This window comes from Pezoporus occidentalis, unplaced genomic scaffold, assembly GCF_034315485.1.
Source record: "Pezoporus occidentalis ecotype Australia unplaced genomic scaffold, CSIRO_AGI_Poc_V1 ctg234, whole genome shotgun sequence".
Classification (NCBI taxonomy): Eukaryota; Metazoa; Chordata; class Aves; order Psittaciformes; family Psittacidae; genus Pezoporus; species Pezoporus occidentalis.
In genome coordinates this window covers 486,452-501,785 of record NW_026914222.1, presented here as the reverse complement: position 1 = coordinate 501,785, position 15,334 = coordinate 486,452, and the positions used below count along the sequence as shown (strand labels likewise).

The window sequence follows — 15,334 nt, the reverse complement described above, 5'->3', positions numbered from 1 at the left end:
GTGTGAAGGTAAAATCAGGAATCAGGAGCAGAGCATGAGGAAAACAATAAATAGAACTATCAGAAACAGTAAGATGTAGATACGGTAGTGTTATATATTTTAGCAATCTAGCATTCTTGGCTCTCTGATGGCCTGGGCACAGGAGGGTTGAATTCTGTCTAACACTCATTCACTATATCCATATGGTGTCCAGACAGTGCAGCATCAGAGTGCAGATGGAATGGTGGCGTACGTGTGCCATTTCAGCTTGCATCAGCCAGGGTCCATCCTCTGCCTCCCCAGCATGCTGATCATGGCATTCAGGAAGAAGATGCTCTGTGCGTATTCAGAGTCAGAGAGAGCAATTCCAGCTCCTGCTCCTGGCAGAAAGCTTCCTGCATGTCATTTCAGCAGGAAGAGGATGTAGAAATGCCAGCATAAACAATAGTGTATGTTGGCATATGGTACAATGTACAATGGTGTACACAATATTCCCTAGAAACTGGAAGAGGAATTAGATGATAGAGATGTTAGGAGGATATTGGCTCATCAGGGAAGATAATTTCTTGTTTTTTCATACCTGTTTTGAAAGGAGTCACTTCGTTTCATCAGATGTGCATCTGTGGGAGTATGCTACCTGTTCTGTAGTTGCCTTGTACAGATGTTCATCCTTATTTTATTTAGGGAACTAAAAGTGGCTGTTTCTATCTACTGTCATCTGCCATGCTTTCTCCCATGTTTGCAGTATGTGGTTAGACATAACAATTACCGAACAAACCCAAGAGACAACTCTGAGGAGCTAATCTAAGTCAAATGCAGTGAATGGGAACAAACAGTAATTAGCAGGGGAAAAGGATGAAGAACAGAATTATGCTGTATACTGAGTATTTTTTGCTAGCTAAGTAAATATTTAAGGTATGCATTCTGTGGCATTCACTCTTTTTGAAACCCTTCTTTTCCCTCATTTACTGCTTCCCACGTATGCCTCTGAGGAAAAGTGCTTTTGACTGAGGTGGTTTTGCGGAAATAGTAAATTAGTTTGAAATTTCCAAGGAAGGAGCAAGGGAACTGGGGACTGTGCCACACAGGAGAAGGCAGTGCAGAGCAGTGGGTGGGAGGTTATGGTGTGGCATAGTCACTAGTCATTAGTCAGACCAGCATCACAATTAGTCTACAAAGAAAGGCTTTGACAGATATGTGCAATTTTCAATGCTAGTTACTAGAAATTCAGCAAAGAGGGTAGGAAGGACCCATCTGAAGTTTGAACAGGTAATTGAATGAACAAAGTCAGTAGAGATTATCTTTGTTGCATAGCTCCAGATGCCACACTTTGGGCTCGATAAACAAGCTCGGTTATTATCACTGAAATTATATTTCATGATATTAACAGCCAAGAGCAGAGGTTGTTTGGAACAGGTAAAAGATATACGGTTTTGGCCAGTTAAACAAAACTAGTATCTGGAAAGCTATCTGTAAAATTTTAAGAAGAAATAAAAGAATGACTGGAAGAATAGAAACAAAACAGGCGACAAAGGTGATTGCAGACAAAGAAGGACCAAGAACAGTACTGGGAAAATGGATCAATGAGGAGGAACTGCATACTGGCATGTTAAAATAGAAATTACAGGGGAGATTGTCGTGAAAACAGGGTGGGAGAGAGGAGGATTTAGGTCTGAATTTAAATACACGGAATGCTTGCTACAAGGCGTTGTCAGGAACATCTTGTCATCTCACTGGTAATCTGAGCAGCATTATTCTTACGTACAGGTGATGTTTTCTGCCACTGTTTTCTCTAGCACTTAGGTACTTGAACAGTCATTTTAATGCTACAATCATCCATCATTGACAAAGTCTGGTATCTATGTTCAAAATGCCATATGCCACAGGTATCTTCATCATGGAGCTTGCTTTGTCTTGTTATTGTTTCTTCCCTCTTCTTTTAATAATTCTGATTCTTCTCTGCTTTCTACCATGGAGTTTCTTTCTGGGAGTCCTGTGCTTATTCTTCTTCATCCATTTTTTAGCTTTTCTAATCCGTGGGCTCACACAAAACTTTCTGCCTTCTATGTAGAGACTGCCAGAGCAAAAAATGGCTGTTAGTTTCAAAGAAAAATTTTTAACCCCCGAACATTTAAAAGATGATCATACTTATCACTCACCTATGAAGACCACAAAGCGAGAATTTGTTAATCATAAATTATATTTTATACTATGGCTAGTCACTTTTGTCTGATTGTAAAAGCTAGGGTGTAAAGTTTGTACGATTACACTTGTCTTCCAAAATCTGAAAAAAGCTTTACTACTTCAGTGGGTCTGAAAAGAACCACAGTGCAAAATAGTACATTTCTATGGCCAATAAATAAGTAGACCACATAATTATTCTTATTACAATAATAATTAAAATATCTAGAAATAAAAAATATTCAGGATTTCTTTGAAATTTACCCATTTATCCCCAAACAGTACTAGCCAAAAAAAAAAAAAGAAAGAAATGCGGATGTACAAAAATAAAGAAGATTTAATGAATTTAGGCAAGGCTTGTAGAGGATCAGTAGTTGATTGATCAGTAGTTCAAAAGAAGTCTTAAGGTACATGAGTCATTCTTCAGTTCTGAAAATAAAGCAAGTGTCAAAGTTAGTGCAGACTGGATAATGATCAATATTCTTAGTGAAAGGAAATTCAGTTTTAGCAATCAGAAGTTTAAACAGCGTAAGGAAGGAGAGTTCTGAAACCACACAAAATCCTAAATCTTGTTTTTCTTGAATTTCTGTTAGCATTCTAAGGTTCTGCTCGCTTAAATGGCACCTAATAGGTTTTAAGTAAACAATACCCGTTACACAGTGAAGGACCCAAAACGTCTCTTACATAACAGCTTCTAGGTGGCACAGGCCATCAGCTTTCTGGATTTCAAACCTCTCCACTCTTCGGAGAATCGCTTTGGGAATTTCATCTGAAATTTTCGTGCAACAGTTAAATGCCCCAGGAAACAAAGCTAAAAACAGTAACAACAATGTTAGAAACAACAGAGATATGAAGGGGAGAAGTCATAGCTGTACTTCACAAAATCAAAGGATGGTTGAGGTTGGAAGGGGCCTCTGGAGGTCATCTGGTCCAGCCTCTCCTGCTTAAGCATGGCCACATGCAGCTGCTTGTCCAGATGCTTTCTGAATATCTCCAGAGGAGATTCCACAAGATACCTGTACAACCTGCTCCAGTGTTCGACTGCCCTCACAGAAAAAAAAAACACAAAAAGTAATTTCCTGTGTTCAGATTGTTTAATGTGTTTTAATTTGTGCCCATTGCCATTGTCACTGGGCACTACTGCAGAGAGTCTGGCACCTTCTTTCAGTCCCATCAGGTATGGGAATGATGGTTACACCACCTTGATGAGAACTCCCTGGAGCCTCTTCTCCAGGCTGGACTGTCGCAGCTCTCTCAGCCTTTCCTCACATGCAAAATGCTCCAGCCCCTTCTTCATCTTTGTGGCCTTTCACTGGACTGTCTCCAGTGAGTCCGTGTCTGTCTTGTACTGAGGAGCCCAGAACTGGACCCAGCTCTCCAGATACGGCCTCACTACTGCTGAATGGAGGGGAAGGATCACCTCCACTGACCCTGTGACTGTTGTCCCCTGCTCACATCCTTTGGTAATGTGCTCAGCATAGAGAACGCCATTTAGTGAGGCAAGCAGCCATTCTGTGGCCAGGCGAGTTATGAATTTGTTCATTTTCCCTCATTATCAGGCCCTCATGATTCTGTGAACCAAACAGGCAAACCAAACAGGTTTCTTCTTCCTTTCCTTACTGGCCCACAGCAGATAGTGCTGCCTGGCTTTATTCATCACCTTTTCCCACAAAACAGTTGAATGTTTTTGTTGTCTAAAGAGCAGCTTCCTCCACCTCTCATTGTGCACACATATTAAAGGCTTGTTACAGTAAAATAAAAATAATAGCAACATTAATTACACAGGAAGTGACAGGAGCTTAATTTAAAAGCTCTGCCTTGTGAGGTTGAATCAGGATGATTATGGATTGAGATTATTAATGCTGTTGCTGGGTTTTGTGTTTTCTTTTGTCCCAGGAGCTGCCATGGCTGAATGTATCTTCACTAGAGGATGACCTCCTGCAGATTTTTTCCTGCTTGCTAATGGCATATTGAAAATAAAAAAACACTGAACCTTAAAAGGCAGATCATAACTCACAATTTTTTGGATGAAAAATACTAACATTTTGGTGTTCAATTTTCTTCTGCTCTAGCACAGAAAGAGGCTTTCTAAAAGGGTTCCATCCATCAGATCAAGGACAAGCAAAGCTATGTGGCTCAGGGATTTACCAAGGATGTGAGGGTCTCAGAATCAAACCAAGCACAGCAAGGACTCCAGTGTTTGTTCTTGTCTGTGAACTCATCTGGGAAAAGTAGGGAGAAAGTCTTCTTCCTCTTTGCTTTGACATTTTTTTATTTTTTTTTCCTAGCCTGTAAATTGTGCTGTTCCTTAAGTAATCATTTGGTCTTGGAGCACAGAAATCATAGAGCAACATAAAAAGAAGCAGGAGAATCAATTTCAGTTCCTGTAAGCAGGAGATGAGAAGTCTGTGTAAAAGTTTTCCTGTAAGAAGACTGCGTGCTCTGTTCTTTGCGAGGGTGCTTGCTGAGCACTGGGATAGCAGATGCTGGTTGAGCCAGCAATACAGCAGGAGTCACTGAGCACCAGTCAGCTGCAGCTTGCAGGGAGCTTTAATACCATTGGGATTGGTGGCACAGCCCTGGGACTGTGCAGCCAGAAGGGAGGGTGAAGGAAAGCAGCTGAGCTAGCAGTTGCCTCTTCAGCAAACCAAAAGGAGGGCGGTAAATAATCATATTGTGCAGAAGGATTAATTAATTGTTACCTGCAGTATTTCCCTGTTGCCCCTTGCTTTTCTCTCTTCAACAACATATTATTTGTGAAGCCAGTTAATTGGTGTTTGTAGACAGGAATTCAGCTCACTGAGTGCCACTAAGTTTAATTTTTTCTGAGGACTCAAGACAGCACTGGTAACACTGACATATGTACTTCTACTGTTGCCATCAACTCCTGGCAGAAGGATTCTGTGGTATAAAAACTCAAGGAAGGGTAATTATCTGATAGCTTAAACTTTATCTGAGGTTGATGGTTGTGCTTTTTGGAGAGGTCTAGCCCTGTGCTTCCTTGAGGTATAAATGAACCTAAATACTTGACAAGGCAACCACTGCCACCCTCCTGTGGAATGGCTGGATATTACAGAAGGTCTTAGGATGAGGCAGCTGTCTCCTGAACTCTTCCTTACCTGGTTTGCCCAGTGCCTGCCTACAATCTCTTGCCCTCATCCCACTTTAAGTACTTAAACACATCACTTTCTTCAATCTTCAGATCTGAACCATCTGTACATCACTTTATAGTGCAATACATATCACTATATAGAATCATAGCATAGTTTGGATTGGAACAGACCTTCAAAGATCATCTAGTATATAGCACTATGTTATAATTTATACACTGTATAACTGAAAGTTATGAAATTAACATTGAGGTACTTTTATAGCTTTGTGAGGAAAAACATGCAAAAACTCATATAAGGAAAATAAAGCAAAATTCTTGATACAGTTCTTGAGTGGGCTTGTATCACACTTACCACTTGTGTGACTGCCCTTTTGCAGGGAATTTAGCCAACAGGAATTGCATCTTTCAGAATCTTGTTTGCAATTGCACCTTTATGTATCACTCACATTACTAGAATAACAGTTTTAGAGTGCATTCAACTACCTGATGCTCAGTCATCTTTGAACTGGAACATGAGGCCACTCACATCTAATTTATGCAGCTATTGCAAAAGCTGTGCCTCTGGACATGAGGGCATGCAACAGATTGTATGGGAGACTGGTGAATACACTAACAGAAAGCAGACTGAAATTTGATATGAAATGCAAATGAGGTAGTGCTTATGCTCTTGTCCAAAGAGGCAAAGCATTTCTTACGGAGATCGAGAAGCTGTTAGTAACTTTTATTTGAGGTGTGTGCCTCAGAGACAAGGGATGCTGTCTTGCTTTCATAGGTGTGTATGGGTGCTTGTCTTGAGAAATTTTGATCTGCGCTAATTTCTGATAAAGAAGAAGCTGTCACTTTTAAATAATGTTGTCGTTGTTCTGTGCAGGGAAGTGCAGCTACCGTATGGAAAATAAAAATCAGTTATCTTTGAATCACAGATGAATACATGGCATCAGGGTCTTTTCATCAGGCAGCATGAAAATGTCATCGGCAGCCTTGTGCTGACAGAGGCACTTGTGGTAACTGTTACCTTTTTACATGGGAATCAGTTTTAAAAAAATTTTGTTGTTGTTTTGTTTTTTTTTTTTGTTTTTTTTTTTTTTTTAAGTGTGAGCGTGAAGCGGGACCACGGCAGGAGCCAAGGAATTCCTGTATTTCCTCAGAGCCCCAGGGGAGGGCATGCTGCTCTAATGGAGCACTGAGTCATCCTGCAGCTCCTTTGCGCAGTCCATTATTGCTGTAACTGCATGCTAATCCCACAGGTGAAAAGAAACCAGGAGACAATAAGCAAAGCTAATGATTTCAGCCCAACCCAATACTCTGTCTTCTGTGTTTTCAGCAATTAGATCAGATTTATTAGTAATCATTGGTCTAAACTATGGCTAAGAGCAAAGAACTGTGGTTTTTCACAAGGATCTTTGCATGGCCTTTTGAATGTTATTTATCAGTCAAAGAGATTTTTTTCAGTGCTGCGCATTTCATTTGTCTCTATGGCTCAGTGGCACAATCAGAAATCCACAGCTGCTTACCCAGAATCATTTAGACCTGTTGTCTGACACTGAGCATCTTTAACCAGAAAGCTAATGGAGCTGCTGAAAGAACTGACAAGCTCACTGATGGGCCTTGAGACAGGTCCACTCAGGGATTGCCCTGTCATTACTTCAGCAGGTGGTATTATCTGGTTTGGTATTTCTTCCGTGGGAACTCTCACCAGGGGAAGACCTATTGGTTTTTAAATGTTGTGTTCCATATCTTGAAATGCCATCTTCAATCTTGCAGAAAAGTCTACTGGAGCAAATGAAGTACCTTTATGGGGGGCAAGTGAGATATTAATTGGAAAAATACCTTCACTCACCCCACTTTCTCTCTAAGGATGCTTAGAAAAGACCTCCTTTTCAGATGCATGCATTTTGTGGAATACAATAGTGCTGATCTTTTCATTATGCTGGGTGCATTTAGCATGCTTTATACAGCTTTATCAATTTCAAAAGGAGTGGAAAGAAGAGAAAGCTTTGCCTTTCTACTGAGAATAAATTGTTTAGCAGATTTGAAAAAAAAAAAAGACAACCTGATTTTTTCTTTAAAAAAGGAAAAACATCCATGAAATTCTGAATTATTTTGAAATGCTGCTAGTTGGTCAAACAACTAGCCAAGGACTTGGTGGACAGTGGTTTGTTTTCTTGGAAGCCCTTCAAATCTTGGTGGCACAGTATTCAGTCACTTTCTTAGTGCTGAAAGGATCAAGAGCAGTTGTCAACTAGAGGACTGTTTTCACCTGCATTCGGCTAGACCTGTTAGAAGCTCTTTCAGTAAAATGTTGCTCCTAAATGGAAAAGAGTCCCTAAAGTCTGTGAGACTCCATGGGTACTGTTCATTTTACCTGTCTTTAAGCTTCTGCTGATCGTATCAAGTCTCTTTGATTGTCAAGTTTCTTGTTTCCATTTGCTGTCTGCTACCTGGCTAAAGTTAGTCCATAGAAACTTTTCTCATCCTTTTTGGTTTGCTCTTTTTTGTCATCATTGTCAAACTCGAGAGCCACATACTAAACCGCTGAGGAAGGCCTTATCATCTGGGGTGCAGCCAAGAAATATGAAAAGCAATTGTTGTTGCCTGCTCAGTTTCTGGGGCAACAAAGAACATTCCCCTCTTTCTTCAGTTTTGAGCTGATATTCTTAGATTTGCCTACTCATTTAGGGAAACTGTAGTGCCTGATAAAGAGCCCTCCTATGGCATACAGTAGGAGTAGCTGGTCTCTGTTCTGCTGCTCCCTGGCTGCAGCTTTTAGGCAGGTAGGACGGGGTTGCTCTGTCAGTATGGGTAGGGCAGACCACTGGCAAAGAGAAAGAGCAGCCATTGTTTCAGCCAGACTCTTCTGCAGAAAATCTAACATGGCAGGGCAGGTCTTCGCCTCATGAAGGGTGGGCAGATGGAGAAACAAGAGGAGGTGAAGTCACATGGAAATAAATGGTGAGTGATAGTGCCATAATGTGCCCACCCTTGTGCTTGCTCTTAGCTCTGTTTTCATTTTGGCCTCTTTTGACTAAACACGGTAGGGAAAGCTGGCCATTAGGTGAGAACAGTGGGAAAGGCATTTTTGGGCCCTGATTTCTCTCTGCTCCAGAACCAGCCCAGCTGTCTTAGGGAGGGCTTGTGCAGCTCTTTTCCTGGCAGGTTTCACTCCAGCAGTTAGTGCTTTGAGCAGGCCCTTGGTGGTCCCTCCTGAATGCTGCTGGCAGCATAGAAAAGACTGTCAGTACTGCTGGCAGAGCCCTTAGGTGACCTTTGTGAACTGGATGTGACCTATGCACTGCTGTGCAAAAGGCCATGCTGTGTAACAAAATGCACGTGTAACAAAACCCCTCCAAAAGATAGTTCTTGCACTTACACAGACTAAGGGATCCCAGCAAAGATACATGTAGTTCTTAAGCAGAATGGGTTCTCCCAACATACTGTGTGGTCTGGGACAGCTTCTCTTGCACAGTGAGATCCATAAACCTGAGGAACTTCTTATGCTGAAATGTGAGACCTGCTGATAGCATGCCTCAGGTTCACAATGAACCGATGCAAATCTGCGCCTCTTGCACAACGTTGGCCCACCTGGGACTATTAACAGCAGGGATTAGTGTTTTCTGCTGGAATTCTTTTGTGGTTACAGAGTAGGTTTTGTACATCTGGAAAAAGTTGATTAATCGGATGAATATCTTGCTTAGTCAGAACATGATACGTATTTAAATGCTCTGGTCTCAATACAGCCATTTCAGTAAAGTCTGAGCTCTTAATCTGGTGTTGTAGGTATATGAATAGCATTCAGGTTCTGTCCTTGGAAGGAAACTTACTGTCACAACACCCACACTTTATATTAACTACTCTAAAGCAGATAATTTAGTATTCCTTTGTGCACGAAGCTGCCAGAAAAATGTTCCTCTCATCTAAACCAAACTTGATGCTATTTTAGGAGTTCAGTATCTCAAATCAGGCCTTTTCATTTCAACTTAAAGCAAGTCAGTATTTGATTAGGCAGAAGGCTCTGATCCAGATTGGCAGGTGAACAAAGCAGGATGCTAGAATCCTTGGCAAATGTAACATAGCTGTACTCTGTAAAAGCAAGGAGGTTGCTTAATAGCTGGAGATGAGAAGGGAAGTAAACTGCTGAAAAATGCTCTAATGCATCCTACTATTTTGGGTGCCTGGTAATACAGTTAAAGCATAATTCTGAGACAGAGATAAAGAAAAGATAGACGGGATTCTAAGCTATGCTTGCTGAAGTGGTGGAACCAACAATAAATAAAGCATCAATTGTTATATATAACTATATAAATCATACCATACAATTTTATGACCAAGAATAAACACAAATGAAGTAATACAGTGATGCTTTTCTCATTCTGCTATGACAACTGATGCTAATATAGACATTTTCAAGGGTGGAAGGCTGACTATAGGTAGACAGATGGGTCTGTCATATAGGTCATGATTTTCAAATGGGTCTTTGTCCATCAAATCTCTATCAGTTTGCAAGCTGACTGTCCCCATACAACATCCTGGATGCCCTGGACTACAAAGCATCTAGGAAAGGGAGGCTGAAAACTGGCAAAGCAGAGTTGTAATATTGATGTGGTCAAACAAACACTAATATCCAGTGCCATTCCAGAAGGTGAAATTTCCACTGTCCCTCGCAAAAACAAACCACATAATGACCTGCACATTAAGATGCAAAAAGAAGCTGTCACATGAACATACATCTGGCTTTTTTAATGAAACAATACCGTTTGATAAGAGGGAACCCATCTCCCACACTGCACAGATCACTCTTACTCTGACCAGACCAGCATTACTGGAATAACTTGGCCATGATAACTATCTAACTCCTTTGGGAAGACCCAGACAGTCTTATTTAGCTGTTATTCTTACCCTGTAGCATTCACCACTTGCTTTGGATGCTTTACTGTGCAAGAATTATCAAGTTTCTCTTTTCCTGTCTTCAAGATGAAATGCATGTAGGAGTTCTGACAGAGAACTTCTGTCTTCTCACACTGAGATTCAAACCAACCACCTTTGAAATAGGTCCCCTTGCCTGACCTGCTGCATTATTCTGCCATGCAGTGCTGCCCACCTCACTGCAGGAGAGATGGCTCTCTAAATCCCTGGCACTGAGACGGGATGACGGAAGATTAATGGGGGGGGTTAAAGTGAAATTGCAAAAACTTCTTTTGAATTATATTACAGGCGGAAAAATTCTCCTTTACGCCCTACAGAACAACCTAGATCTCTTTTCTGGCTCTGCCTGGCAGGGTCATGTTCCTGAATGTGGCTGGGTGTAATTACGGCTGCTAGACAGCTTTCCTGGCCTCTGCCAGAGGCTACCAATTCATATCCTCAAGCAAAGGAAACTTTTGCAAGTTTGCATGTAGCAGCCCAAATCTTGTTTGTATTATGTGTACTGTGAAGCTGAAATAAATGGATGCATAATGGCCAGCCTAAGAAGCCTAAGTCTAATTACGGTTAACCCTAAATCTAGTTCAGATGAGGGTACAATGTACCTGTACCCAGATACCCACATTTTGGTTCTCCCCATTTTTATTGTGGGTTCTGCTGTTTGAATATTGTTGCTAAGTATGGAGCATGTTTGCATGAGGAAAGTTAGGTGGTGAAGGTATTTCCCCTGTGCCAAATGGTTCAGTATAAAAGAATGTGTTCTATGAGAACCTTTACTTTGACCTGTGCATGTACATGCCAGTCTTATTGTGCAAGATGCTGCTGAGTGGCCAGATCATAAATCTAATAGAAGAGCTCCTGCAGAGCCTTCCCATGCCAGCAGGTGCAGTGGCCATTTTAACAGGACAGAGTTTTAAGGCAGATTTTGCCTGCATGTAGTCTAAATCCTCAAAGAACTCCACAATTCCTACTCCTACTGAAGCCAGTGGAGCTTGAGAAAGGGAAAACTCTAAGGCTGAAGTGCTCTGGAATTTGAGTTGTCTTCTCTGTGAACACAGCTTATTTTACAGTAGAAATTTACAAGGAAGAGCTAAGACTTCAAGCACAGCACTGGCTAATCAAGTTTAAATTTTTTAATTTCAGTGAAAATGCAGATCTTCTGAATACTTGAGACATGCTGCACCAAACACAGAGCATGCAAAACTGCTTTTCTGCTGGGAGAAATCAGTTATGTGTCATTAAAAGTTTTCTGAAATCTTTGCCATCCGAGGCGATTTCACTTTAAAGGAGAAAGAGCAAGTGATTTCTAAACATACTTCGTCTTGAGAAGCTTGGAAAGGAGGAACTTTCAGGTGAACTACAGAGATCCCCTTAAACAAATAGTGACATTTTATTAGGTGTTACCTCAGGAAATCACTGCTTTAAAGGTCCTATACCTTCAGAAGTTAAAATTGCTCAGCTATGATGTTCTTGATAATGTTTGCTATGACAGATAAGCCCACTTGGCTTTTCCTTGTTTAAGCCATTTTACAGAATCATAAAGCCACCCTATCTATTGTAGAAATATTGAGGAAATGCTCAGGTGAAACCTTGACTCCTCTGAAACAAATGCCAATTGTTTAAGACAGCCAGATTTCACTTTGTAAATCCTCCGAGCACAGACCTCTGAACTATTGTCTATTGTCCCATGGAGAGCTGCAAAAGCTCAAGCAGACACAATTCCAGGTAGACACGCTTTGTGTCCTTTTATTCGTTTACTCTAAGGAGTTTGAAGCACAGAAGTAGACACAGTGCAGTTGTACTTACTCTCAGACGTCTGAGTAACCGCGACTGCCAGAACGGCCAGAACTGTGACCAAGTTCACATCCATTCCTCCTAGGAGCTGCGGGAGCAGAGCCACAGCGCAGACAATGTGCTGAAGGAGCTGGTGCCTGACCCTACCTCCTGGCTGCTGGGGATGAATGTGACTCAAAGCCCCACCCTGAGCAGCAGCTCGATGTCGGCTCTGTCCCGTGTGGCACTATGGACTTCAGAGGGCTCCTCCACTCACCTCTGGTGCATGGTGAAGTGCTTTGTCCAATGGGAGAATAGGGTATTTTTCACCCAGTACCGCCAGGTTGTAGTGCCTTATGGCTGGGTCCACCCAGCCCTCCTCACTGATGCGGCTCTTCAACAGTAGAAATGCTGAGGGTAGAAATACTCCAGAAACAAATATTTGCAGGACTAAGGTAGAAGAATAAAGCCGTTCTCCTATTCGGAATCATATCCAAGACAGCTAAACATGCAACATCGTTAGCCAGACCTGCTGTAGCATGAACAGGCTCAACTTCAAGATGATCGTAGCCTTGCACTATCTTTGCATCTGACCCATGCATTTTCAGCCTGCGTGAGCAAGGGCCGTGTTATTTAGCACATCTTACACACTTTAATACAGCAGGCCTGTTGTTCATGAAAGAGTGTGCAATGCTTTTGGTGAAAAACAGCTGGAGAAAACTGCAGCTAGTGTATCTGCAACTACTACGTCTCCCTCCATTTTCTTCCTGAATCCTGTCTCTGCAGCCCATTTCAATAGCTTCCTGTGATCGCAGAGGAACACTCAACCTGAACAAACAAGTAGTTTTCAGTGGGTTAAAAATAAAGGATGCCTATTTGAAGGCTGATGATTTCTGTAATGCTTCTGTGAGTAGCACTGGAAAACTCTTTTTCTGACGCACACAGGTGATGGGGAAAGCTGTTTCTGGGGAAAATAACTCCTCAAATTTCCTGTTACACTTGACTTAAGTCACTGATTCAAATCTCCAAAACCCCCAAAATATTACTGTGCAGTCTCAGTCTGAGTTGAGGCTCTATGGGTAGCAAGCAGTTGCCATTATCTGCCACTGCAGTGCGGGCTGTCTGCTCTGACCTCTTCCAGTGCTGAACTAGAATAATCAGTCTGTAGAGCTGCTAAACTGTTTAACCCAGATCATCCTTGCTCTGGCTCACTACAAGCCATTCTCACCATCCTATGTTTCCAGAACACAAGACAGAAGAAATTGCTAACCTCAGGGACTTTAATCCACACTCACGCTGCTGTCTCAACAGCAGTTTTGCAATTCCATCTAATAACAAATTAATATAGTGCAATCACACTTTATGGCTATCACAATTTTGTTTCATAGCTCTTGGTTTCTGCTTGATACTGTTATCTACCAGGATAAGAGAATGGGGCAAATGCAGAGTACTACACTTTCAAATGAAAGTCTACTGTTAAGGGGAGAAAGATAGTAGATAATGATGTGTGCTGTACAGTATGATTTCAGGGAAGTCATTTACCTTGCAATCAACAAGGTGATTCATTGTTGCCATTTAATTACAGTGAACAAATCTGTGTTACAAAAGCTAAACCATCACGGACAAAGCTAAGACAGCTCACAACACCTTTATTAACACACACTTAGATAAGGACAAGACTATCAGCAGCATGAATATCTTTCAACATAGCATGAAGAGGAACAAGAAATAGCGAGGCAGGTGTTACTGGAGTAACATGTTACAGAAAGAGCTTCAGTCAGTATTAGACTTTGTATGCCAGTGTCTACTTGACACTGCAAAATGGGTTGCTTTGTATCCTTGAAGATAATTAACTAGTCTTTTCTGACAAATGCTGCACAGGGGATCATCACATACAGTTTTAAAGGCCTGACACAGATTACAAAAGTCTCACCAAGGTAACATGTGGAGAGCTGCAGCAGCAATGGGAAGAGGGGAAGAACCAAAGCACTCCGTGGCTGTTAAGACTGGATCCTGCAACGACAAGTCTGAAGTGTTTCCAGGTGGTTGCTCAGGCACACACACACATGATGTGTTCTCAGAAACGCAGAATAAATACAGATAGCTACAGGTATTCATTTCTCTGCTGCTGGCAACAAACTACAGTATACCAAATAAAACTTACTTAAATAAAACCAGTCACACTAATCGGTTTGCACTGAAGTTTTACATCTTAATACTTCCTCAGAGTTCATGGTGCCATTTATAGGTCTGAAATACAGTAAATGTCTATTTACTTCAATGGGAAAGTGCAGCAAGGAGCTATGATTGTGTCAGACATGGAACATGCTTTCCAGTTTATGGAGGCTATGTAACGTGTCAACAATTTAAAATGTTACACCTACTAGAACTGAACAAAATGTAAAATGAGGAAACAATGGTGCTTCATGAGACTGAGAAATAAAGAATAAAGCCAGGGAACAATAGCAAATACTGTGCTATGGCACCATATGAATGTGCAGGCAGCCATCCAGCTTACAAAGCAAAAACAAATTATCGCAATATTCTTTTCCAAGAACTGCACTGGCATAGTTGACAAGTACAGGTACAGGAAAGTGAAGAGTTTTATTGACATATTGATTTGAATCACATTCAAAGCTCAAATAGAAGTGCAAACCTGCAGGCAGAAAGTGTTGCAAATGAGAAGGTAGTCATTCTTCCACGTGAGAAACAAAGCAAATCCTTGTTTTAATCCTTTCTGAAGTTCTAACTTTATTTGTGAATGTAGGACTCCTGGAAAGCCTAAATCTGACAGCTTTTTCCATCTGAGCCTTTAATTTTTGAACACAGGTTGATGACTGTAACTTCTATGTTAGTATGCACTGTAATAAAATGCCTCCAGTTATGCGTCCTTTTTTCCACTTACTCAAGCAGAAGCAAGTGTAAACGGTCCTTCTTTAACCCACTCCTTGCCTCTGAACAATTTTCTTTTGCAACAGGAGTGCTGATTAGTGAAGAAGACTAAACCCTCCAACTCAGTTTGTTAAAGCAGGATAATTTACATTGAAGCAACTTTGGATCATTGCCATCTCTAGTGAGACTTAATTTGACAAAGGCTTCTAAAGTACTGATAGATGCGACAGGCTTATTTGTTACTTTGCTACTTCCTATGACTCTCTAAATGATCATGATCAACAACTCACAATAATTTTTTTCTTTTCTTAGACTGGCTTAAATCATGAATGGACAGAGGACATAATTTACAGTTACACTTTGGACTTCCTTAGGGCTTCTACAGGTATATCAGCAGCAAAAGGAAGATAAGGGAAAATGTGGGGCCATTGCTGAATCAGATGGGTTGTCCTGGTAACAGAAGATTCACAGAAGGAG

The 15,334-nt window shown here is 41.2% G+C and overlaps 1 protein-coding gene across 1 annotated transcript; it reads right to left on the bottom strand.

Annotated features, from left to right (window-relative positions):
- Positions 1-876: 876 nt before the first annotated feature.
- On the bottom strand, positions 877-12,251 carry CCL28 (C-C motif chemokine ligand 28). The gene is made up of 3 exons (XM_062621810.1): positions 11,999-12,251; positions 2,845-2,971; positions 877-2,053 (listed from the first exon to the last, which is right to left on the bottom strand). Exons 1-3 carry the CDS (start codon positions 12,060-12,062, stop codon positions 1,897-1,899), a joined length of 348 nt encoding a protein of 115 aa, XP_062477794.1. The 5' UTR covers positions 12,063-12,251; the 3' UTR covers positions 877-1,896.
- Between the last annotated feature and the right edge of the window lie 3,083 nt (positions 12,252-15,334).

Bases quoted from the DNA above. Each gene is read 5' to 3' on its own strand.
- CCL28 (XM_062621810.1), bottom strand. From the start codon at position 12,062: ATGGATGTGAACTTGGTCACAGTTCTGGCCGTTCTGGCAGTCGCGGTT. The intron at 2,972-11,998 runs GTAAGTACAACT...TACTGTTTTTAG, and splicing joins GGTTACTCAGACGTCTGAGA to CTTTGTTTCCTGGGGCATTT. The intron at 2,054-2,844 runs GTAAGAGACGTT...TTGCTCTGGCAG, and splicing joins TGCCACCTAGAAGCTGTTAT to TCTCTACATAGAAGGCAGAA.